At 39.2% G+C, this 27070-nt stretch overlaps 1 protein-coding gene across 1 annotated transcript; it reads right to left on the bottom strand.

Moving 5' to 3' along the window:
• Positions 1 to 839: 839 nt before the first annotated feature.
• Positions 840 to 26287, bottom strand: DDX50 (DExD-box helicase 50). Its single transcript, XM_074232414.1, has 15 exons — positions 26111 to 26287; positions 22496 to 22795; positions 21087 to 21162; positions 19747 to 19925; positions 18910 to 19027; positions 18626 to 18811; positions 18252 to 18397; positions 17198 to 17347; positions 16565 to 16726; positions 15837 to 15956; positions 14586 to 14659; positions 10988 to 11147; positions 8111 to 8245; positions 7207 to 7251; positions 840 to 1324 (listed from the first exon to the last, which is right to left on the bottom strand). Exons 1-15 carry the CDS (start codon positions 26201 to 26203, stop codon positions 1043 to 1045), a joined length of 2226 nt encoding a protein of 741 aa, XP_074088515.1. The 5' UTR covers positions 26204 to 26287; the 3' UTR covers positions 840 to 1042.
• Positions 26288 to 27070: the final 783 nt, after the last annotated feature.

Below are 27070 nucleotides of genomic sequence, written 5' to 3'. Positions count from 1 at the left end.
CAGCTAGCCCATCCCATCGTTTATGTTGAGTTCATCCAGACTCAGATTTGCCCAAGGTCGCACAAGACCAACTAATTGATGGAGCCCAACCCCAGTTCTTCCTACTGAATCCCCAACAAATGCTTTTCCGGCCTTCTTTTGCAAAGTCCCAATGACCATGCCGGTCAGCTTACTACCTCACAAGGTAGTACATTATACCCTTGTTCACTCTATTAGAATGTTTTTTATTTGGAACCAAAATCTACCCATTGCTCCCAGGTCTGCTCACTCTGATCCAACAGAGGAAGTTGAACCCCCTTCCACATGACAGCTCTGAAGTATATGCAAAGTTCTTCCCCAAACTTTGGAATCAGCTGAACACAAAGCACAGATCATGTTTTCTCAAATATCTTTGCAGGACCTCAGCACCCAGAGGTAGCCCTGCATTCTCAATGGCTATGCCAACAAAGTAGCACATGCTTTCACAGGGCCTACCAAGTTAAAAAGGTGAGCAATGTGGGCAGGCCCAGCATCAAACTCAATGATTTTTGCCTAACAATCTGAAGTGAACAGAGCAACATCTACCACCCAAGCCCTGGCTGGCTTTTTTTAGCTACAGCCATTCAAAGTAAGAAGTCATCCTAGTAAATTCCAGGTGTCCAAAGGATGGGTAGGTTGTCCATCTACACAAGGAGGTGGACTAGTTCTTTGTCCCTGGATTTTCAGTAGAAGCTGAAAGATCCTTGCTCTTGAGGTTTTGTTGAGTCAGGATAATAAAGACAGGACCCACACCAAAAAGTCAAGGATTCATGAAAAGAGAAATGAGAAATTTTGAAAATATCAAAATTCATTACACTTAGTGAAAAGAGACAAAAGGTTTTTTTTATTCAAAGGTATAACTGGATAAGTAGATTTGTTTTCACATGAATAGTTGTATGTTATTTTTGAAAAATATGACCAAGTGCTTTTGCAAATAGCAGATACACCCCTCAACTATGAAGATCCAATTTGTGGTGGATGTTACACATGATTTGACCCAATAAACTAGCTTATATCAGCAGAATTAACTGTTGGCACTTCGTTTCTTGCCCCGACTTCTTGATCTATTTCCACCTCCACGCCTCCTGTTATCCTGTCGACTTCTTGATCGACCACCACCCTGTCGGCCACCTGAACGGCCACCCGATCGGCCTCCAGAACGACCACCCGATCGGCCTCCAAAACGACCACCTGACCGGCCACCTCTCTGTCTTGTGTTAGATGATCTCCTTCCATCATAATATTCTTCTAATTCAGGTAAAGCATCTGGCACGGATAACGTCCAATCTGAATCATTCCACTCTGCCTGTGATGACAAATTACAAGATTAATAAAAAATTACACAGAATTCCAGGAAGTAAGCAGAACCACCCCCCCGTTAATTTTTTATTTTTTGTCAGAGGGAATTGGGGTGAATGACTGGCCCAGGGTTACAGTTATTTAAGGTCAAGTGTCTGAGGTCCTGATTCCAGGGCCAATGCTCTGTCCACATACACCTAGCTGCCCCTAATCCCTGTTTACAAAACCACAATGCCCCTTTCATTCAGGAGTCATTTATCAGACAAACTGAGGAAATAGAAAAAGTCAAAGTGGAAAAATGCCTCTGAGAAGTCTTAAAAAGATGCCATAAACCTCATGAATGACAGCTCTTGAGAGGCTCTGAATCTCTTTAAATTTAGAATTATCCAATATGAAGTATGTTGTAATGTAGAGCTCATGATGTTTTTTTTAGTTTCCTTAGTAATTGTTTTATGTTACACATTTAAAAACATTATTTTGAGGAGGTCCATAAGCTTCACTAGATGGAAACAAAAAAAACCCCTTAAAAACCATCAATCTAAATCAACTAGGTATGCTTCAAAAGCATAAGAAAAAATGTCATCTGAAATGAGGAAAATCTAATAGGCAGGCAAGAAACTCCAAGAACTCAAAATTCAAAGAACTAACTAATGCTGACAACAGATACTCTAGATAGTGCAAAGACCAATACTGCCACTTGCCTGCATGCATGGTAAGTCAGAACTTGAACCCAGGTCTTGTGACTCGGAGATTAAGCCCTTTAGGAGACAGTGAAGTGTGCAATACTTCCAAAGCTTGTTTTCTGTCCCTATGACAGTATTCATTCCACCTAGGCAAATGCTAATCTTCAAAGCCCTTAAGCTAGGATAGCTTCAAATGGCCAAACCATCCCAACTGCTGATGACCCTCCCTCCCGAAGTCAAGTCAAGCTTGAGCTTCAGACCAGGAATCCATCACTTGTCCTGATTTAGAAATCCTTCCAGTGTGGTAGACCTGCTCCACAAGAATCCAAGAGTCACCTCCATGTCAGAATGAGGCATCAGAGCATGACATCAATCGATGTAGTTTGTAATGTGTTCTAGAAATATTAGCATCCAAAGTTTTGGTTTTTATGATGGTTAAAAGAGAAAATTCAAGTTACCAGAGGTAAAAAAAGGAAGTGAAAAAACTCATTCCTAATTAGGGGAAATAAATGAGGTTTTAGTGTAACACTGGGGGTTAGAAGAAAAGGACTCTGATTATAAACTTACAGGAAGTGTTAAGTATTTAAATGTAGTTAAGTGGTTAAGAAATTTGATTTGCCCCATCATATCTGACTATTAGATAATGGATATTTACTGTTCTTGGGAGTTTATACAGAACTTTCACTGTCAATAGAAAATGGACCAACATTTCTACACAAGTTGCAAGAGTGATTGCCACCTACCCCTCTGCAAAAATGAGTTATCATAATACTTTTAAAAAACACTGTAGAATAAAGTTCGGCAAGAAGAACAGCAAGCAGAAGTTTTGAATAAAACTTGAAGAAATTCTTGTATACTTTCTCTTTTTTAAAAGTAGTATTTTAATTTTCCCCCAATTATGTGTCAAAATAATTTTTAACATTTTTTTTTTTTTGCAAAGCCATGGGGTTAAGTGGCCTGCCCCCAAGGCCACACAGGTAATTATTAAGTGTCTGAGGCTGGATTTGAACTCAGGTGCTCCTGACTCCAAGTCTGGCATTCTATCCACTGCGCCACCTAGCCACCCCTTAACATTCATTTTAAAAAGATTCTGTCCGCTTCTGTCTTCCTAAAATTATAGACATTTTGATAGAGGTTGTACACATGTTATCACATAAAACCTATTTCCACATTAGTCACAGTTGTGAACAAAGAAGTGGATCAAAAGAAAAAACATCAAATAAAATGAGGGGAAAAGTACATTTCAATCTATTTTCTGAGTGTATCAGGTTTTTTTGGCAAGGCAGTGGGGTTAAGTGACTTGCCCAAGGTCACTCAGCTAGATAATTATTAAGTGTCTGAGGTGGGATTTGAAGTGTCTGAGATCCTCCTGACTCTAGGGCTGTACCACTCAGCTGCCCCTCCACTCTACCACCTAGCTGCCTCTCCATCAATTCTTATCTGAATGTATATAGCATTTGCCTTTCATGAGTCCTTTGTACTTGTCTTGGATCATTGTGTTGCTGAGAAGTTATTAATAGTTAATTATCACACAATGTTACTGATACTGTGTACAATTTTCTTGGTTCTACTTATTTCACTACCAAATTATACAAATCTTTCCAGATTTTCCTAAAATCTTCCTGTTTAGCATTTCTTATTGCACAATAGTATCCATTATATTCATATACCAATAGATAGGCAGCCCATCTGTTTCCAATACTCTGAATACTCATGAAAAGGGCTGCTATAAATATTTTTGCACATAGAAGTCTTTTCCTTTTATGATTTCTTTGGGATACAAGCCCAGTAGTGATATTAGTGGTTCATAGGGTATGCAGTTTGGTTGCCCTTTGGGAATAGTTCCAAATTGCTCTCTAGTATGGCTGGATTAATTAAATGTTTACAACCCCACAAAAGTGCAATAGCGTTCCTATTTTCCCACATCTTCCCCAACATTTATCATTTTCTGTCATATTAACCAATCTGCTAGGTGTGAGGTGGCACCCGAGTTGTTTTAATTTGTATTTCTCTAATCAAAAGTGATTTACAGAACTTCATATGCCTAGTTTTTTTGCAAGGCAAATGGGGTTAAGTGGCTTGCCCAAGGTCACACAGCTAAGTAATTAGTGTCTGAAACCAGATTTGAACCCAGGTACTCCTGACTCCAGGGCCGGGGCTTCATCCATTGTGCCACCTAGCCACCCCTTGCCTATGTAATTTTGTTTTCTTCATCTGAAAAATGATTATTCATCTCCTTTGACCATTTATTAGCTAGAAAATGGCTTATATTCTTATAAATTTGACTCAGTTCTCTAAATATTTGAGAAATGAGGTCTTTATCTGAGACACTTCCTGTAAAGGTTGTTTCTCAGCTTCCATCTTTCTTTCTAATCTTGTTGCATCAATTTTGTTTGTGCAAAAGGCTTTTAACATAATGAAAATTATCTATTTTATATTTTGCAATGGAATCTATCTTGTTTAGTCATGGCAGTAAAAAATTTGGGTGCTATACCATTTGTTGTATATATGTTTAGTACTGGTATTACTTCATTGTTTACTGTACCTTTTTGCAAGATGTAGCTTATCTCTTTTAATTAGGTTCACTTTTGCTTTGAGATCAAGGTTGCAAGCCCTGCTTTTCTTTTCTTTAACTTCAGCTGCTGTGATTGTGTTCTGACCCCTTGCCTTTATTCTGTATGTTATCTCTCTGAATTAAGTGTGTATCACATAAAAAAAATTGTAGGATTCTGGTTTCTAATCCACTGTTTCTACTGTATGAAAAAGTTCACCCATTCACATTCAGTTATGATTCTTGTGTATTTTCCTCCATCCTATTTGTCTTCTTTCCTGACATACTTTCCTCAACAAGGTTTCCCAGTCTGCCCTTGCTTCTGTCAATTCTACCCTGTACTTTGAATGTCCTCTTCTCCTTTTCTATCAGGTAAGATTTATATATTCAAATGATTGTGTATTTTATTCCCTCTTTGAGTTAATGCTCATGAAAATAAGGCTCCAGTAAGGGCCCATTGCCCACCCTCCCATCTCATTCCACTGTAATTAGTTTTTCTGCTCCTTTTCATGTGAAATAATTTACCCCATTCTACCCTCTCCCCCATTCTTCTGCAACCAATGTACTCTTTGTCCTCCCTTAATTTTTTTTTATGTCAGTCCTTCAAATTCACCTTATATTCATATCTTCTAGGTAAGAAGTACAAGTATCTTGTTATGTAGGGATATAAATAATTCAGCTCCATTGGTTCCCTTAGGTTTTCTCTTCCTTTTTAGGTTTCTCTTGGGTCTTGATATTCAATTTTTTTGTTTAATTCTGGTCTTCTTATGAAACCTTGAAATCCTTCTATTTTATTGAATGTCCATTATTTCCCCTGAAGTATGGCTTAATTAAGCCAAGTATGTGATTCTTGGCTTTGGTCCTAGAATATCATGGTTCCAGAATATCATGTTCCATGACCTCTAATGCTTTAATGTTACAACTTTTAAGTCCTATGTAATCTTGATTATTGCTCCCGGATTTTGAATTGTTTCTCTGGCTACTTGGAAGCATTTTTTCCTTGACCTGGTAATTCTGTAATCTGGTTATAATGTTCCTTGGAGTTTTTATTTTATGGATTTCTTCCCTGAGGTGATCTATAGATTCTTTCAATGTCTATTTTGCCCGCTGGTTTTCGGGTATCAAGACAATTTTCCTTGACATTTGCTTGAAAGATGCAGATCTTCTTGGCTTTCAGGTAGTCTGAAGATTCTGACACTGTCTTTCCTGTTTCTATTTTCCAGGTCAATTGTTGTTCTAATGAGGTATTTTACATTTCCTTCTATTATTTCATTCATTTGAATTTATTTGATTTATTCTTGATGGCTCTTAAGTCATTAGCTTCCACTTACCCAATTCTAACTTTTAAGGACTTGTTTTCCTTACCACTTCCTTTTCCAGTTGACCAATTCTACTTTTTAAGTAGCCGTTTTCTTTTTCCAAGCTGTTGGCTCTTTTAATAATTCTCGTCATTTTTATTTTTTTTTTTCTAATTTTTTTTCTATCTCTTTTATGATTTTTAGGTTCTTTTGAACTTTTCCATAAGTTATTTCTGGGACTGAGATCACTTCCCATTTTTCTTTGAGGCTTTATCCATAGATGTTTTCACACTATTGTTATCCTCTGAATTTGTATCTTGATCTGCTTTGTCACCATAACTTTCTATGGTCAGATTCTTTTGTCATTGTATGTTTAACACATCTTTTATTTACTTGTTTCCCCTTCTTTTAAATTTCTCTGCTCCCAGGTAGAAGTAGCACTGTTTCAGTCTTCTTGTGCCAGAAGCTGCAGGCCCTTATTGTTTGCCTGGTGCTGCACTGATGTTAACCTTGAGGCCATTAAGGAAGCCTTATTCTGGTGAACTGAGGGGATGGGGGTGGCACAGTTAGAGGAAGTTGGAGTCTGGCAGCTTACCTGGTGGCAAGTCAAGTTCCAGGTGCTGGTATCTGGTGTGTGCTTAGGCTGGTGGAGTGCTTTATATTTTTCCACAGGGATACACTAAATGATGTTGTGTTCTGGCTGATAGTGGTTGTCTATTCAGGGTTATGCTGAAGCATGTGGAGGGCCAGCGTACATGATTGCCTGTTTGCCTAGGCACCTGAAGGGTTGGCGCCTACTATTTGCTGGTGACTATGCTGAAGAACATAAAGATTCTCAGAGATGGAGTCTGCCATTCCCCTGATGAGGCATGTGGGGTATTCTCGTGTTGATGTTTGCCTGCACCAGTGCACTGTGGCTTAGGATCTCCCATTAGTTTGCTGGGATGCTTCCTATCCTGGACTAGATTTCCCTTTTATCCAAGTGAGACAGACTTTCTTACTAAACTTCTAAGTTGCTTGAGCTAAAAGATAGTTTCAATCTCATCTTTTTACTGGTTCTACTGCTCCAGAATTTCTTTGGGGCACTATTTTATAGTTGTTTAGAATGCTATATACTTTTTAAAGAAGGGCAGGGAGTATAAGATAGAAATTTGTGACCATGTAGAAATCTATTTTTGCGCTTTGATAGGTATTTGGAAATGGTGTTTTTCAGTGTTTCAATTCAGAATATATTAAAAGGTTTTTTTTTTCAAAGCAAATAATGACTTGAAACAATCAGGTCATTTCACAGTAGCATAGTATTCAGGATAGCTAGCTTAGTAAATATTCTTCTAAAAGTAGACACAAAAAAGATTACCTGTATTAGTTCTGACTCACTTGTTGGAATATCGAAGCATACACCCTAGGAAAAAAATGGTAAAAATTTCTTTAAATTTAGGAGATAAATCTTCCCCTAAAATAGGCTTTGCTTATAATCTCCCAGAAGTTTAAATTTTTTAAAGAGAAACGTTAAGTGAAATCCCATGCAAATATATTATTAGCTAAATAGTTAAAAGCAATTTTATGTCATCATCTATATGGTGCAAAGTAACAAAGAGGAATCAGATGCTTACCTCTCTACCAAAGCTGCCTATGTGTTAAGCTACCAGACCAATAAAAACATCAGTCCAACTTGAATTAACAGAAACAACTACAAGGATTAAGAAGTGATGTCTTGGGGTGGCTAGGTGGCCTAGTGGATAATGCACTGGCCTTGGAGTCAGGAGTAACTGGGTTCAAATCCGGTCTCAGACAACTTAATAATTACCTAGCTGTGTGGCCTTGGGCAAGCCACTTAACCCCATTTGCCTTGCCAAAAACAAAAAAAAAAAACAAAAAAAACCCTAAGAACTGATGTCTACCTATAAGGAATTTTGGATTTTGAGAAACAAGAAGAATGACTTTTAGCTTTCTTTAGAGAAGGGTTACTGCTCCAGTCCCAGTATTTCATCAGAAACAAGTTAGTCCCCAAAGACTTTTTTTAGGGTTTTTTTTTTTTGGCATGGCAAATGGGGTTAAGTGGCTTGTCCAAGGGCACACAGCTAGGTAATTATTAAGTGTCTGAAGCCGGATTTGAATTCAGGTACTCCTGACTCCAGGGCCACCTAACCACCCCCAGAGATTATTTTTTCAATCTGTTAAACACTAAATCTCAAACCTGCTAAACTTCTAGACAGGTTTCATTTGTTTACAAAGTTTTGTAGAGGAATTGTGATGCTTACCATTTTCCCTTTTAGGAGGCACATCCGGACAATTCGGGACATGGTGTCACTACTCAGTTTTCTGCTGAGCTCTTTCCGAGCTGTGCTGATGTCTTGTAACTCTTCTGGACTTTGCAGAGTCATAGTTACAAACCCCTTCAGGAATAGAGATCACAGTCACCATAGAGTATGAATTTCAGAAAAATGAAAGCAGATTTTGCCTTTAAAACCACACACATAAAGCAAGAGAAAGACTTTATGAATTGCATGAAATGCAGATCTTACAACCACTCACAATAACAAGCATTTTCATTTCAGTAAATTAGATCGAAAATCCATTGGACAACATATTTGTTTCCTAATATAATTTTAAAAAACAGAGAGTAATAAGACTAAGCACCTTAGGATCATTCAATATGACCCACGACATCTGGTAGGCTATTTCCAAAATAGAAATCATCATTTACCAAATAAATCAACACACAATGCTATATTATCTCCACTGTTTGTGTGCTGTAGTATTTTTAGTGAAGTAGATAAGAGTTTAAAAAATTAATATTTAATAAAACATTGGTAGGTATATGATTCTTCATGTGGCAAAATAAAGAACGCAGTAGGAGATAAATGACATGGCTTCTAGATCGAGCTCCTCTTAGCTCTGTGTTACTTATCAGAGCTGCCACCCTAAACATCACAAACTCCTAAAAGGTCAGAGGAAATGAGGATTCACACCATTGAGGATCAAATGAGATAATGCATGTAAAACTTGTACAATAAATATTATATATTAAAATTAAGATATTCAAGTGGGAACAAAATAGCACACTTTTCATCTGAAATATGCCAGATGACCAAAATGCCTCAATTAACAACAGAAAACAAAATGAAAACTGGAAACCTGTTGTAGAAGAATTGTTGCTTTCTGCTTTTGAAGTTCAATTCACATTTAAGATAAAGAATAGGTTTCAATTTGCTAAATTTTCATAAACTGAATGTTACTTAGATCTCAGGCTGCAGTCCTGAGCTAAATCAACAGAAGCAAAGTTAAGAGGAACAAAGTTGCGTATTTTGGGTTCACAAATCAACTGCAACACTTCATAATAAGTGTTCTGAAATGTGATCTCTACCATAAGAAAAGTATCTTGGGTCACATTAACAGAGGATAGGGTTACAGTCAATGGAAATCACAATTATATTCTACCTGGTTTGGTATTGAACAAAAGACAGAAGAGCTTTGTTTTCTGTCCCTTTGGTTGTGTGACCATGAGTAAATTAATTTACTTTTCTAAGCCTTGGGGATAATAATCACATATGCCTCAAGAGATTTGTTGTCAGAATCCAAAGAGATAATGTATAGAAATCACTTTTGAGACCTTTATGCTAATGTTATTTCTTTCTTTCTTTGTGTGGTCAGACCACATCTACTGCACTTTTTCCAATTCCAGGCACAGGATACTGACAATAATGATAAACTAGTTCCAAAAACAGTAACCAACCAATGAGCCAATAACCACCTTTTAATAGAATAAAACTAGGGAGTATAGTGCCAGGCCTGAAGTCAGACTGTAGGCAAGTCACCTAACCCTGTTGGCTTGTTTTCTAATCTACAAAATAAGTTGGAGAAGGAAATTGCAAACCACTTCAGGATCTTTGCCAAGAAAACCCCAAATGGGACCACGAAGAGTCAGAAACAACTGAAAGTAACAGTACATAAAGACCAAAATGAAACCATCCCTGCCCCCATGGAGCTTACATTCTAGCAAGGCATCCTTTTTGTATACAAATCTGTATACTCAAAATACAAAATAAGCTGGGAGGAGGGAAGAAAGGGGAGGGTCAAGACAGGTTTCATGCAGAAGATGGTGAATGATCACAGGTTTCTACAAGGCAGAGGTGTGGTGAAGATGCATCTCTGTTCAGTAAAAAAGCCAAGAGACAGGAAAAATAAATGTTAAATGAAACAGGAAGAAAAGTTTGGCTGGACAGCAGGATTCTGAATGGAAGAAACGTCTAATGAGGCTGGAAAGGAAGGTCAAAGTTAGGTTAGGCAACAGGGAACTTTGAGAACTTTAGAAACTTCTAATTCTGTTCTTTTAGCCATGGAGTAGAGGATGCACCAGAAAATAGCATGAGAAACATGAATGTAGGAGCAGAGAACAGGGCTACAAGAAACCACTAACAGAGATACAATGAGATTTGATGACAGAGTAACAATGGGACCTTGGGGAGAGGAGAAAGCAATGTGGTTATTGACAGGAGTTGGGATGAAACAAGAATATTTACTTGGTTTCCCCAAAGGCAGAGAGTGGCAGCACCAGGACCGTTGTTCAGAAGTAATTTTTTTTTTTTAGGTTCTTTTGCAAGGTAAATGAGGTTAAGTGGCTAGCCCAAGGCCACACAGCTGATTAAGTGTCTGAGGCCACATTTGAACTCAGCTTCTCCTGACTCCAGGGCCAGTCCTCTATCCACTGTGCCACCTAGCCGCCCCCGCAGAAGAAATTCTAAGAATGCATATTTCACTTCCAAAAAGGAAGATCTTCTGAATGATAGCTCTGTCTAGAGGTGAAGTCCATGTCTCATGAAAGTAAACTCTCCATGGCTGAACATGCTCAAGGAGAGACTATATGCCCATCTGTCAAACTTATTTGTAAGAATTTTTGCTTTCACATCCTTCTAAAGAGTCTAGCATTTGGAACAGATGTAGATTCAATATTTCCTGAAGGAGGAAATTCCTTAAGAGAGAATTCCTAATAGAATAAAGCATGTTTTGCTTACATAGGACATAGGAAGAATGGTACATGAAGGGAGTTAAAACAATCATGGTAGTACTAAGGCACATTTATCAAAGTTCAGTTAGAATTTGTTGCCCTCCATTAGCACTGCCCCAAGGAGTTGTACCTTATCAGAGTTGATCAAGGATCGAGGTTCAAAAGAGGAGGCACCTGAGATGTGCGCTAATGCTGCTGCCAAGGCATCCACTGCCCCTTTCTCCTCTATCAGTCTCTGAGCTGATGGCCGGAAAAATTCAACAGCAACAAAAGAAACAGAAGCCAGGGACCTACAATTTTATTTAATATAAATTTTTTTGGTTATAAAGAGTAATTTTTATTCCCAAGTAAGGTTGTAGAATTTTTAACCAAATACAAAGCCATTAAATTATCCCTTCATAATTGATGCTCTAGCCATTAATTATTAAATTTTCAGAAATGATTTGAAAACATGCAAAAGTCTAGCAATATTTTGCATATATCTAAGTTTAATGTTTCTTCTAATCTTCTAGATTATAGTATAACAGAATTCATAGCATTATTTTTATTTTTGTATTACCTCAATCTCTCCAGATAGTCCCCCAAAGTCATCACATATAAATATTTTTAAAGAAAAAAAAGAAATCAGTAAAACAATAAATGGAATAGAAATAGTCTGAAAATATACAGTCACAGACCTGTTACCTCTTCAAAGAAGTGGGATAAAATTGTCTTCTTTAGGGCCATGTTTAGTAGTTATAATTTTGGAAAAATTATTTTTAATTTTTTTGGTATGTAATTTTGGTCTATTTCTGTTGAAGTCACTGTCTGCTGTTTTCTTGGTTCTGCAGCCTTTCCTTCATAAAGATCTTCAAATGTTTCTCTATATTCATCACACACAATTCTTACTTTGCAGTCAAATTCCATGACAGTAATGGGTCTAAAGGTAAGGATTTCTTGTTGGCCAATTCCAAATCAATTTCATTCTTCTTTATTTCTCTCTCTGTTGTAAATTCTTTTTTTACAGGCTATAATTTGAAAGCATTCCCAATCATTGGGCATCTTTTAATCCTTTGCTATCACAAAAGTGCTGCTATACATATTTGATGTACATGAGGACTTCTTTATCAATCATCTCCTTGGGTATAAGGAATCTCTGGATCAAATGATTAACTAAACTTTAACATCGTTATCTGCTTAATTCCAAAATGCTTTCCCTAATAGCTTCACTGATGGTTCACAGTTCTACCAACAATGCTCTGCTGTACTTAAGATCTTAACATTTGTGATTTGGAGTCTTCTTTCATCTGGTTGCTAGTAATTTGCAATTCTTTTGAGAACTCTATGTTTATATCCTTTGGTTACTTATTGATTGGGAAATAAATAGCTTTTGGTCATATGATTATGTATCTGGACCAACCCTTAGCTAGGAAATCCATTGCAAAATTTATTTTATTTAAACCATTTAACTGCTTTATATATAGTAATTTTATTTGTGCAACTTTTTAGCTTCAAAGATAACTGCAGTCTGTATCTTTTACAATTGCCTCTATCCTTCGTTTAAGAAGAATATATCTCCTAGGGGCGGCTAGGTGGCGCAGTAGATAGAGCATTGGCCCTGGAGACAGGAGTACCTTAGTTCAAATGCAGACACTTAATAATTACCTAGTCTTGTGGCCTTGGGCAAGCCACTTAACCCCATTGCCTTGCAAAAAAAAAAAAAAAATTAAAAAAATATATATCTCCTACCCAGAGCAGTGAAAGTTACTTTTGTTTTTGATTTTTTGCAAGGCTTAAGTAGCTTGCCTAATACCACACAGCTAAATAATTTTTAAATGTCTGAGGTTGCATTTGAACTCAGGTCCTCCTGACTTCAGGGACAGTGCTCTATCCCCTGCACCACCTGGCTACCCCTATATGATCTGCTTTTCAAAATTTTCTTTGGTGCAATCTTTAACATCACAAACTTCTTTTGAATTTATTATGGAACATGACATAAGATGTTGTCTAAGTTTGATTTCTGCCAGACTACTTTCTACTTTTTCCTCAAGTTTTTATCAAATAAGCAGTTATTTCATTCTAGACATTTTTCTTTCCTAAATCAATTTTATCACTATTTTACTGAGTTCTTTAAAATATCACTTGATAGTTTTGATTGCAAATTGTCTTTTGATAGGTTATTATATCAAACTGGCATTGCCATAAGTACTGAATTGTCTTTTCCAATCTGTCCTATACTTCTGTGTATTTGCATTCCTAATCAGTTATTTCTCTTGATTTGGGGCGGGGGGGTGTAAGTGAAATGATGGTTAGATTTGCCACTATTGCAGTTTTTTATTTTGCAAATTATTTCTACTGTGCAGGTTCATAAATTCTGCTTTCATGATGCTTATTTATCTCTTCAATCATTCAGGAAATCTCTTGCTGTAGCTCTGTACTCTCTTGAGAATCCACAAGGTCCTATGCCTCATGAGGTGATGATTTTTCTTTATCTTGAAATATTTATTCAGAGACATAGTTGGACTTGTTTATCTGTCCTGAAGACTATCTTCCATTCTGTTATTAATTTTGTTCCTGTTAGTTTAGCTGTATTTGTTCAAGATTTTTAACCAAGTTTACTTACTCCTGAGATCTTTGGCAATTTCAGTCTTTTTTCCCTTATATTCTATTTTTACCTTCTGTCTCCTCCATGATGGCAGTTCCCCTGAGGACTAGATCTCAAAGCTTTCGCAGTTTCCTAGACCAGGGAATTCACTTTTCACTAACCTCAATCTCTGCTAGACATGACTTCTTAAGAGATCGAAATGGCTTCAGCTAGGAGCCAATCCCTTTTTTCTTTAAACATGATGGAATCTTTCTGCCAGGTTGATGTACTGCCCTCATTCCCTCTATTCCTTAATTCTCTGACTGAGCATTGCTAGTGAACCATCAGGGAGAGCACACTTCCATTTTCCTGTACCTCCTGCTCCTTCTCACAAGTAAAAATGAGCAGAGATAAGTTTTGTTGCTTGTTGCCAAAGGATGATGGGGTGAGCAAAGATGACAGTAGCATCAAGAAAAATGCTCACTAGATCCCTAGACAGAAGCCTAAGGGCTCTGCTAGAATATGGGAGTTGGTAGAGAAGGGGTTGAATGAGCATATTAGAGATAAGAGATTTTTGGCTGTTCATCAAGTTAACATCTCTTCAGAATTCTGGGTATGTCTTAATTTGTAAAGACAATTACAACTGCTCTATCTTTTATTTTTAGAGAGCTCCAAGAATTCATGAGGATTGGAGAAAATGTCTACTCCTCCAGCTTGTTGGGTCATATATAACCTAGGTAACACACATATTAGTCACTTTTATCATGACTTGTTTAAATATGGATTGCTTCAATATGGACTTAAATAAATGTTCTATCCAAGATTCTTAATCTTGAATAGATTATTAACAAACTTAATTTTCTCCATTAGTGCTATAAACTTGATTGCTGGCTTATGAAAGAATTATGAGTTGATCTAACTAATGAGGAATCTTTATGATTATCAAATAGTAGGCTATGCTTCTTTCTCCTCAAGAAGAAATATATTCACATTTTCATAGTCCGAATTTGCAAAAAGAATTATTTTAATGTAGCTAACCATCCTGGTGATAACTGGTCATCTGAACTTTGGCAAAAGAAATTCTGTTAAACAAAGCACTAAAGTTGGTACTTAATAAACATTTAATAAAAGAGAAAAAAACATTACATTTCAAAAAAACCCATACCTGATGGCATCCATGCTTCGAGATTTAACTAAATCCATTGTAGTTGGAACACCTACACGTTTAAAAGTAATTCCCTGAAAAATGAAAGAATCATATTAAATAAAATGGAAGTCTCTGGAAATAATTACCAAATTAAGACATTTGGGCAATTTTTATTTTCTTGGCCATACACTGAAATAGTTCCAAATTCCAGATTTAAGTCTATGTAGGACTAAAATGATAAGATAGAATTTTTTGTTTGTTGCAATAGGATGATGAACTGATTATTTCCAAAAGATGACTCCTTTGATGTCAACAAGGAGTCTTTCCTGACACAAGCTACTGCTTATCAGCATATGTGTAATTTCTTTCAGAACCTTTATTATACCATTATTCAGCAGGTGATCCATTGAATTCCTTAGTGTAAACATCTTAGAGAAGGACTCTAAAAATAAAGAATGATATGCACCCAGAACTCAATGGAGAATAGGCTAAATTACAATTAGAAAACCACATACTGCTTTCAATGTGTCCAAGCTGCTTGCTGAGGGGGGGGAACCTCTTTTAAACATCAATATTCTCTTCCCTGAGAATTATGAAACACTGAGATCTCGAAAGAATCCAAACTGTAGAACTGACCCAAAGAGCAATGGGAAGTCACAAGATGGCTGTCTGAATGTTTTAGCATATCATCACCAATGATTTGTCCGCAGTAAATAATATGAAAGACACCATGCATGAAAGATGTGACCAGAAAAGGAAGGGGGCCAGCAAGAGTGAAGGATAAAAAGACAGAATGACTTGAAGTGCTTTTCGGACAGCCTTAAATTAAAAAAATCAGAGCAAAAAGGTAAGGAAAGTAGTACAGAGAATTAAGTTGTTGTAGAAGTTCACAAGTAGGAACAGCAAGGGAGGAATAGCTTTTTAATATCCAAATCAACTTTCAAAGAAATTCTCATTCCCTATACTAATAATTAACTGACCCATTTTTTGGAATAAAGAATCTAACATAAAATTAAGATGAAATACTCCTGTTTCATTCCTATCTTTCTAAACTATCAAGCTTCTTAAAATTGCAGGAGAAACTAAGAATGAGACTTTTTCCACAATAAAAGGTTTATTAAAGCAAAACAGTCTCATATCCAAGAACAAAAACTGAGAATCAACAAAAGATCCCTGTCTATGATTGACAGTTAAAGAAAAACACCCCCCCCCAGCCCCCCCAAGGCAGCAGGGGCAGCAGGCCCAAGTTCTGGCTACAGCTTGACTCACCGCCTTTCCTTCCACGTATTTCAGCTGGCCTCTTTCATTTGGCTGATAAAAACAGATGCAAATCCCTGTGCGCCCAGCTCTCCCGGTGCGTCCAGACCGATGGATATAGGATTCAACGTCCTGAATAAGAAGAGATAATCCTCTTGAAACTTCTGGCATGTTGGACAACAGCTATAACTGCATTCAGGAAGGTTATAATAAGAGCTAAAAAATTATGTAATAGCTATGTTAAAAAAATCTTTCAAAGATTTCTTTGAAAACAATTTTCTACAAAGTCAAAGTCCGATCTTCCCTCCTATCTAACTCTTTTCCACGGTCCATTTCCTCCTTCCATTAGGCAACTTTGCTGCTTCCGGCTTTGGATATGTAAAATCAAAGGGCCAGTCTTTAAGGGTGGGAGTCAGGAAGCTCTGACTTCAAATCCTGCCTCACATACTTCCTTAGCTGAGGGACCCTGCCTAAGTCATTTAAACTGTCTGAGCCTCAGTGTTCTCTCAACTGTTAAATAGGAATAAGAAAAGTCCAACTATTGGAGCTATTGGGCAAAGTTAATCTTTAAGAATTTAGAAGAGGTTAAGGAATACCAGACAACACCTCAGGCTTCTCGATCCCAAAGAACCATGAACATACCAATAATAAACAATGAAGTTTATTTAAACTGCTCTCAAAATGAAAATGGCAGGACCTTCAAATTAAAACCATACCTGCCCCCCACACACATCTCCTACCTGTGGAGGTGAACTCTGAATCACGAGATCAACTTCAGGAATATCCAAACCACGTGCAGCCACGTTAGTTGCCACCAAAACTTTGAAACTGCCTTCCCTGAAGCCTTTCAATGTAATTTCTCTTTGTGACTGTGCAATATCACCATGCAAACATTGTGCATTCTATTTATAAAGAGGAAGGAAAAAACATAAGAGCACTGAGGACTCACCTCTTGGTGTACAAGCACATAGGATGTTTTATGGAAACATGTGCAATTCTTAAGAATGTCTGCACAAGTTACTTAAAAATCACAGCAGCTTTATGTACAACAGTTAAAATGACAAAGGGAACTATTAGTTTGCTGAATATTTTAATAAATCAAGGCTAAAATCCTCCCTTAAATAGCAGAAACTCACTCAAATCTTATACCATCTGATACCTGCCTAGAATGTATTTTAAAAATCAAATTGTTTTGCAGTTAAAAGTAGGTATAATGGAGCAAATGACCTGACATGAAAGATCATTTTTCTGACAATCATTTGACCTTAACTGAATTCTGAATGCCAATCCAACATATCCCACAAACCAACAAGTTGCCAATAATTTTCCTTCTCCACAGCCACAGCAACCACAGCTCTACAGAAATTGACTACCTGTTTTATGTGAGGATTCAAGGCCATTTCAGCCACGTTTTTCTTCGTCTCACAGAAGATGATGGCTCTCCCGTCATTTCCACTGTAGACCTGAATGACATCACCAATCACTGCTGCCCTCTGAGACCAGTGGCACTGGATAGCCAAATGCTTTGAGAGAAAATTTCAAAAATATGATCTACAAAATCACAGAAAGACAGGCCCTGTCAGCTCCACTTCCCAAATGAGCAATAACTTCCAAAGCTACATCGAAGACCTTTGATCTTCTGCCCCAGACCAAGTATATCTGGATCTCTGCTGACTCTGAACCAAAAAAGGAGGCTCTGCCTGGATGGGTGCAGAGACTTCATTTTATGCTCTCAAATACTCCTACCCTAAACACTAATTGCTACCATTAATGAATAAGAGCACCTACCTCATAAGGGTTGCTGAAAAATACTTTTCAAACTTTAAAGCATTATGCATATGCTAGGAATTAGTTTGGCTATAAATGCATGTTTCTATTGATAAAGTAGAGAATGTCTTGACCTAGATTTGAGTTTGCTTCCTCAAGAGAAACACTGGAAATGCAGAAAAAATTTGCCACTTCAAAAAACTCACTAGCTACAATCCTTCCATAAACAAACTTTAGGTGTTTGTAAGGTAAGGCGCCAAAGTTACTATCTTCTGGTGCACAAGGAACTGCAGGCAGAGATAGGTTGATCTTCATCCCCCACCCCCATCTTGAGGAAGGCTCCTGAGGTCAGGGTTTCCACCAGCCTTATTTGGGCAGTGAAAAAGAAGTGCAGGGAGGAGGCTAGGCAGGAGGCCACGGATGCTGAAGCTATTTTTGTAGTATTTTTTTTAACTATTTAACATGTAGAAAACTGTGCTGCAGTTTTCTTAAAGTTCTATCATTTTCTGATTTGTCATTGAGGCCGTTTCTGAAGGTGGGACTCCTAACTCCAATTCTCCCATAAGCCCTATGATTTTGTTGCAGATTTTGCACAGCTTGATACTTTGTCTCAATATAGCAGAACCAACTTTATTATTATTTTCAAACAAGATTTCTTACTTCCACAGTGGTTGCAGTCTTTTGAGTCATTTTCCCCACGAGATCAACCTCTTCATATTTGGTTTTCATGTATTTTTTGGCAACTTTATATACCCACTGTGGGCAAGTTGCAGAAAACAGGAGGGTCTGAGGATTGTCTTCGGAACCTTAAAAAAATAAATCTGGTTCAGTATCCTAGAATATCATTATAAGACTCTTCAAAGGTCTACAGCCAAATTCTCAAACCAAAGATGAATGCGTATTTTCTAAGTTCAAAGTTCAAATATTTATATATGCATACACACACTCCAAGAAAGTCAATGAATACTCAAGAAACCCAGGAATTTTATGAAGATTATTTTTTTAAACTAACTCCTAAAATTATTTTGAAATACCTGTTTTGTAAGATCCATGAATAATGTCCTCCACTTGGTCAGCAAAGCCCATATCTAACATTTGGTCCACTTCATCAAGCACAACATGTCGCAATTTAGAGAGATCCAAACGGCCACTCTGCAGGTGGTCTTTGATCCGCCCAGGGGTTCCAACTAAGATGTCAATACCCCTTCTAATGTGATTAACTAGGGGGGAAAAGTCAATAATATTTATAAAAAAAAGTCTAAGAGTTTCTTCTGTTTCTTTTGATATACCAACCATTTTATGATGAACATTCACTTACTCTGGCCTGGATATGGTGTTCCTCCATAAAAACATGCCACACTCAATTTCCGAGTTATGTCTTGGAAGTCTTTGGCTACTTGGTTTGCCAGTTCCCTTGTTGGAGCTAGAACAAGTACCTGGATAATGATGTATAAAAAAAAAAAAAGATGCTTTTCCAAGACCTCAATTCACACAGAAACATACTTAAAAGCAGGGGTTGATTACAGCATCATATTATCACTAAAAAGAATCACCAAAGTTTCAATTAAAGTGGTTCAAAAGAACTTTATTACTACTATCTGTATAATATTCTAATTTCACATGAAAATTCACATGAAAAACTGAATTTTTAAAAAAAATCTTGGTTCCCATAAAACAAGTGTGTACTCCTAAGAAAAAGAATTCATGAATAAAATTACAGGTGTAAACACTTTTAAAATAAATATATCAGCTTCCTGCTATATGAATATTAAAAAAAAATCTCAAGACTCCTAATGAGTACTAACACTGTGCTTCAAAAATTTTTACTTAGCAACTACCAAAAGGTAAAAGGATTCTTGCTAAAATGTTTGCTTTGGGGGGTGGCTAGGTGGTGCAGTAGATAGAGCCCAGGAATCAGGAGTACCTGAGTTCAAATCTGGCTTCGGACACTTAATAATTACCTAGCTGTGTGGCCTTGGGCAAGCCACTTAACCCCATTGCCTTGCAAAAACTAAAAAAGAAAAACAATGAAATGTTTGCTTTGAGACCCAGAAGGCTCATGGAACTTTTTTGTTTTCAGACACTGAAGCTTAGACAACAACTTCTTTTCCTTCATGTTATCTAAAGTAATTCATGCCTATATTGTAATGGTTACCTTTGGAGATCGGGTTTTTTTCATTTCTTCCAGATCTCTTTGGAGTTTCTCTATCAAAGGGATAGCAAAGGAAAATGTCTTCCCTGTTCCTGTCCGTGCCTGAGCAATTAAATCTTTCCCTTCGTATACAGGACTAAATGTCTTCACTTGGATGGGAAACAAATAAGTTACCCCTCGAGCTGTAAAATGAAATTTTGTTAGAATAGTTCTGGCAGCACCAAATCTATTACTTGCATGACCAACACAGATCCTAGGGATTTCTGTGGAGATGCTGTCCAAATGACAGTCAGATTCTTATTTATTCTCCAAAGAAGGAAGGTCATCATGTTCACCAGTCTTATAATGTAGTTCTGCTTATATTCACAGAAAAGATAGAAGGGCCTGGGAAGGTTACCTTTCCTACAACTCATTAAGAACTTGCTGCAGTCAGTTCATCAATGAAAAATTTGGGGGAGGGGTAGCTAGGTGGTACAGTGGATAGAGCACTGGTCCTGGAGTCAGGAGGACCTGAGTTCAAATCCAACCTCAGACATTTAATAAGTATCTAGCTGTGTGTGACCTTGGACAAACCACTTAACCCCATTGCCTTGCAAAAAAAAAAGAAAGAAAAATTTGGGGGAACAAACAATGGGCTAAATTGTCGCACTTATTAAAAAGAAGGGATCAGAAGATTGGGACATTGTATGATGACAAATGACAAAATAAATCAGAAGTTCAACATAATGAGTCCGCACACAAGGATTGCTAGCTTTAACTTCAACCAAGGCTTAAAAAGAGCAGCCTAAAAAAACCCTATCAATTTTCAGGTAAAAAAATCAATCAAATCCCAAAAGATAGATTACAAGTATTCAAGCTAATTAAATTTAAAAAAAAATTTTTTTAGTCTAAATCCAATTTCACTGAATTTAGAAAACTTCCAGCATAGAGATTTTCTTCACCCATGGAAATCAACAACCATCTTCAATATTTTCTATAAGCTCTTTGGGCATTATGCAGTCAAGCGATTTGCTAGGAATCATCCAACAAAATTAATATATATTAGTTAGCACTTGAATCCAGGTCTTTCTATGGCTAAGACCAGCTATCTCTGGATTATGACATGCTGCCTTCTCACTATCAGCAACACCACCACCAATAATAATAAAAGATCACATTTATAAGCAATAATTAGCCTATAACTAATTCACAATGTTAAAAAAATAGCTTTTGAAACAGGACTCCTTAAGATAACAAAAAAAATCAACATCAACAAGGACAGCCCAGACACAAGCATATTAAAAGATCAGCTACTTCGACCAGAAAAGGCACAAGAGTAGTTTTTGAACTAAACTTCATATTACCTTTGAGAAGTTTTATAGTTTCTTCTGAGATTGGGAATCGGGAGAAGGCACCTTCCCTCTGCTCAGGTGTTAGGTCCTATCAAAATTAAATTTTGAGTTCAAAGGTAGGTCATACTTCAGCCTTAATTCTATACTCAGGTAAAAATTTTCCAAGATTCCTAAGTTAATATTCACCTATTACTATTAATTTTATAAAATACAAATCTTACAAAGAATATAAATTGACACCTTAAAAGATATTAGAGTCCCTTTTAAATAGTTCATTTAAAATAATGTTTAGGGGCAGCTAGGTGGTGCAGTGGATAGAGTACTGGCCCTGGAGTCAGGATGGACCTGAGTCCAAATCTGGTTGCAGAGACTTAATAATTACCTAGTGGTGTGACCTTAGGCAAGTCACTTACCCACTGCCTTAAATAAAATTAGAAAAAAAACTTTTTCAAATGCTTAGTTCTTATTTGCTATTCAAGAATAAATCCATGTACTAAACTAAGTTTATCAATATATATCAATATTTATATGACATAAAATTAAAGCAGAACATTGAAATAAAATACAGACCAGATTAATAATGGGAACTAAGTCAGGTCTATAAACCTAGGTTTGAAAGAAATCACACAGTGGACAAAAACATTTCAACTATAGCTCATAGTTTCATTGTTTCTTCAGATCACTGATATTTATTGACATTACAAGTTTCATCTCTATTTGAGACGTATGCAAAAAGATAAAGGAGAAAATTTACACTAATCAAAGACCTTGTACGTTGAGCCTGGCTAAATATAAGGCCACGTAGGATTCTAAGGAAACATCTCCTAAGAATTCAACACACTTGTCAATACATAATAAATAACAAAGTTTATCTACACAGCAGACATTTGAGTATGATTATCCCTAAGTTTAAATAAATCAGTCTCAATCTCCAAGTTTTATGCTGTATTGATCTAAATACAGGTCATATTTTCTCCAAAAAAATGTGGCGTTGTAGAAAACCTATGTCCTTATAAACGGTTTAATTTTTCTGCATGTGTGCACACATGTATCTAGTTCACTGTCCAATGTGTATGTGTGCACAGGTGTCTAGTTCACTGTCCAAACTCATTTACCAATAAAATCTCCACTCACAGGCAGTATAAATATATATATATATATATATATGCATGTGCATCTCTAGTTTAATGTAGGAGATAAGATCCACAAGTGTGAATGTTGCTACACTGGTCAACATGTGATCTTAAAAGAACTTGGTAACGAGTCTAAGGCACTGGGAAAAATGCCTGTTTAAACATTTTTGGAGTCTCATATTAAAAACTGCAAATGATTGTGAACTACATTACAGGAGAAAATACCCACAATGATGGTATCAAGGATTCATGAATATATCCACGGAATATAAAACAAAACTTTAATACCTCCTCTAGTTTACTATATTTGGTAGCGTGGCTGGAGTTGCTATGAGATGATCTGTTTTTTGAAGACTTTCCATTTTCTTCCACATTTAAGAAGTCTTTCTTTTTTGCCCTGTCAGGTTTGGGTGAACCTGAAAATTCACTTGGAAATCTATCTAGTCCTTCTTTTGTGTCTCCATTTAGCTTCTCTTTCCTTTTTGATTTTTTGGATTTGGGGGGACTGAGTTCATCTAAATCATCAGTATCTGAAGTTTCCATTTTCTTTTTATGGTCATCTCGGTGGTTCAGCTTCCTTTTATCACTCTGTTGATGAAATAAATAATAAGTAAGATAAAATGATAAAAAAAAGACTGCCACAAAGTTCTTTCATTATGACTTCAGGGGATTTAGATCAATGCCCATTAATTCAAGTCAAACTTTATAAGCAGAATGAATGAGTAAGGCCCTGAGCTTATGCTATATTAGACAAAAGCCAGAACAACAACAAAAATACAACACTAAGAAATGGAATCAAGGCATTGCTATTATACTATGAAAGAGAGAGAATACATTTTTCTAGGTGTGGCAGGAGAAAACCACAGAAATCAAGGAAAATGCCATGGAAGACTTAACATCTAAATTGTGCCTTGAATAATAAATACAGAAACTTTAATAGATGGGAATCAAAAAAACAATTCATTCAAAGCATGAGTAATGGAATCACTAAAGTCATGTAGTAAAAAGGAGAGGAAAATGAGAAAAATTATAGAGTCAATTTACTGGACATGAAAGGTGGGAATACAAATATTGTTATGAACTTGGTGGTATTGTGATCAATGAAGTGAGGGGGAGGGGAAAAGGTTAGACAGACAGATAGAACAAAGACAGAAGGAAAGAGAATAGCTCAATATTTTGGACATTTTGAGTTTGAGGTTTCAGTAAGACAGGAGGACATCCAGGAGGAAATATCCAGCAGGTAGTAGAGATTAAAGTTTGGAACAAGGATCATGGGAAGAAATTGTGGTATATGACATAAATAATCTGGGAATCAGTTGCATAATGCTAATGAACAGGGATGTGGAAACAGGAAAAAATCAAATGAAGGAACAGCTAGGTGGCACAGTGGATAGAGCACTGGCCCTGGAGTCAGAAGGACCTGAGTTCAAATCAGAACTCAGACACTTAATAATTACCTAGCTGTGTGACCTTGGGAACTCCATTTGCTTTGCCAAAAAAAAAAAAATCAAATGAGAGAATATTTAAAGAGAAGATGGTGAAGGGCTGCACACTGGGTTTATCCATATCTAAAGGGCTGGGAGAAGGTAAGGAAGTAACCTACCAGTGGATACAGAATCTCCCACACACCTCCCTTCCCACCATCCCCCCATGCCACACACACACACACACACACACACACACACACACAAAATCATGGAAATCACAATAGTTCCTTCTCAAGAAAAGATTTCTCAACTCTGATTTGGAATGGAGAAAAGGGAAAAGGAAATAAAATTAAATCAGATTCTTTCTTGATTCAAGGAAAATTCTTAATTGTTATAGCTTAGTGATCAAAATCCTATACCCCCCCCCTTTTTTAAGGTTTTTGCAAGGCAAATGAGGTTAAGTGGTTTGCCCAAGGCCACACAGCTAGGTAATTATTAAGTGTCTGAGACATGATTTGAACCGAGGTACTCCTGACTCCAAGGCCAGTGCTTTATGCACTGTGCCACCTAGCCGCCCCAAAATCCTATACTCTTGAGAGAATATGTTTTTAGAATTCTAAAGGAATTTTAGAGTCCCATTTTTATCAAATCAGAAATCACTTGTAGTCTATAATTTAAGCCTGAAATGAAGAAATTTCAAGAACAGTTCTTTCCCCCACACACACTCTCCTGGTCAAATGGGGAGGTGGTGAGGAGGGGAAAAAAGACTAAAGGACTTTATGGACACAATTTAGAAACAAACCTTTGGCTCTGATTGCTTTTAAAGGGGCCTATGTGTGTGGGATGACCTAGATCCCTTAGGTCAGACCTCTAATTCTTGTTCCTAATTCAGGATGAAGAACTGAATTCTATGTCAGCATGAGCAGTTGAACTATCATTTCTTAATACTTTTTCCCTCCCTCGTCTTCTATCCCATTGCAATTCCAAAATCTCCTTCTCTGAATTCGGTTGTTTTTATGGTCATGATTTCTTCCCCCATCTTTAGGGATGTCCCCCAAAATTCTGTCCTCAACACTGAGTTGTACTCCTTCTATCAAGTTATTTGTTGGGAACTCTAATGATCCCTAAATAATAACTGATATTTATATAATACTGTAAAGCTTGCAAAGCACTTTAAATCCATGAACTCATTTAAGCCTCAGAATAAGTCTGTGTATAACAATCAACTATTTATAATTGTAGAAGCAATAGTAATTCCCAATGGTTACTCATCAAATCTACTCAACAGTAGGCTTTTCAAGGCCCTCCAATGGGACCCAAGTGAGTCCCCAATATGCATGCTCCCCTTCTCTTCTTCCACAGACCAAACTGGAACCTGTCTGGTCATTCCTTCTCTGGATCTGTCTCCATGCTACACCTATTAACAGGGGGTAGCCTCCAAGATGCCATTCTAATTTTTCTCCATGCCCTCATTTGGTGGAACATCTAAGTCCAATGGTTCAGTTATCTCCATGCAGATGATTTCTAGGTCTATTTACGGAGCCCGAGTCTCTCTTCTGAGTTACAGTACAGGCTGGACACATCAAAGTAGATATCCTGCGGGCATCTCAAATTCAACATGTCCAAAATCGAATCCATTTATTATCCAAACCCTCCCCGTTTCTGAGGGCACCACCATCCAGGCTCCCGCCCTGTGTCTTCCATAACTTTCCTCCCTTGGCACAGAAATCCAAATCGCTGCCACATCTCATCCTGTGCCCGTCCCCTGCTCTCCATTCTGCCACCTCACAGCTCTCTCGTCTCCTGTCTGCTGTCAAAGCGGCTGTGCCCCTCCTCAGTCGACCACCGGGTGCCCACTCTTGCTGGCATCGAGCACAAAGCGCTTGCTTTGCCATGCGGACCCTCTCCGCCCTGGCCACCTCCCTACACTCCGCTTCCTTTAAGTCGGGCCCCGATGGGGCGACACCGGCTGTGGGGGGCACTTGGCATTCCAGAACGTTCCCTCCCCAACCTGGAGCCCGTGCCTCCCCCGAGGCCCCTCCTGGCGGGGGCGCCCGGCTGCCCTCCGCGGGCCGTGCTGGGTGGCACGGTCCGTCTGCACCCACCGCGCTCGGGCTCCTGGAGGGGCGCCTCTGCCGCATCCTCGCTGCTCAGCGCGGGGGGCTCCGGAGGCGGGCCGGGGGCGGCGGGGCCCCGGGCGGCGCGGCGGCTCTCCGGGCCCGGGCCGGCCGCGGTCCCCAACATCGCCGGCTCCGGGTCTCCAGGCCCCACGGCGCCCGGCCCCCGGCCCCCCGCAGGCCCCCCGCAACTCGGGGGCCCGCGTCGCCCCTAGGGGGCCCCCCCCGGCCTCAGGCCCCCCGCGGGCGGGAGGGGCGGGGGGAGGGGCGGGCAGGTGCCGCGTCCCCCCCCACGGAGGCCGGCCGAGCCGGGCGGGCCTGACAGGGCGGCCCGGGGCCCCCGCCGCCGCGGCGCCCACCTTGTGCCGGCCGCTGTCCCGGCGCGGGCTCTCGGGCCCGTCCAGGGGCTCCTCCTCCTCCATCAGGTCTCCCCACAGGACCTTGCTGGGCATCGTGCGCCGCCAGCTCCGTCCCGGCTCCAGAGCAAAGGAAGCGGCCCGGGCCGCGGGGCCGCACGTCACTTCCGGCCGGAGCCCCGCGGCGGCCTCTCCCCCGAGCGGCCGCGGCGGAAGGGGCGGCCCCCGGCGCGGCGCGGCGGCCAATAGCGGCACGGAGCCCGCCATTGGCTGCTCGCTGAGAGGCGCGGCCAATCCGCGCGAGGAGCGGCGGGGGGACGCGGCTCCAGGCTGCGTGCGCAGCGGGCGCCATGCGCGGCGCCCGACGCCCGGCCCCATCCCGGCCCGATCCCAGCCGTTTCAGCCGCCTCCGGGCCGCGCTCGGCGCCCGCAGCCAAAGCAAGGCCGGAGCGGCCCGGCCTTCGGGGAGCTTCCCCGCCAACGGGGCGGGCGGCCGGGCTGCCAACCGCTGCGTCACCCGGGCCTGGCCACGTGGGCGCCTCGAGGCGTGCCCCGGGCCGGGCGGGCCTGCCCTCGGGAGGGAGTCTGCTCGCCCCGGCCCGGAAGGGGAAGGAGAGGGAGAGGGTCAGGGGCTGCCGCAGTGGCGGCCCGGAAGGGGAAGGACAGGGAGAGGGTCAGGGGCCGCCACAGTGGCGGCCCCTCAGGCCCGGGGACTCGGAAAAGCGAAGCTCGCCAACGCGCGCTCCTTCATCTGCCCAGGCCGGGCCCAGGGCTTTCCCTCCCTCCCCTCCCCATCGCGTTATAAGACTACCTTTACATGTGTGTATATATATATATGTATATATATATATATATATATATATATATATATACATATATATATATAACACATATATATGTGTATAAATATATATAGAGAGAGATATCGTATATTTGTATCGCCACCAAGCCTAGTACCAATAC

Source organism: Macrotis lagotis, chromosome 4, assembly GCF_037893015.1.
Source record: "Macrotis lagotis isolate mMagLag1 chromosome 4, bilby.v1.9.chrom.fasta, whole genome shotgun sequence".
Taxonomy (NCBI): Eukaryota; Metazoa; Chordata; class Mammalia; order Peramelemorphia; family Peramelidae; genus Macrotis; species Macrotis lagotis.
Note: the sequence above shows the minus strand (reverse complement) of the source record. Positions and strands in the feature narration are given on the sequence as shown.

Excerpts from the sequence above, each read along its gene's own strand:
- DDX50 (XM_074232414.1), bottom strand. The coding sequence starts at position 26,203 with ATGCCCAGCAAGGTCCTGTGGGGAGACCTGATGGAGGAGGAGGAGCCC. Across the intron at positions 15,957-16,564 it reads TTCAGAGTTCACCTCCACAG|GACGTTGAATCCTATATCCA; the intron begins GTAGGAGATGTG and ends CTTCTTATTCAG. Across the intron at positions 7,252-8,110 it reads GCCTCCTAAAAGGGAAAATG|GGTGTATGCTTCGATATTCC; the intron begins GTAAGCATCACA and ends TTTTTTTCCTAG.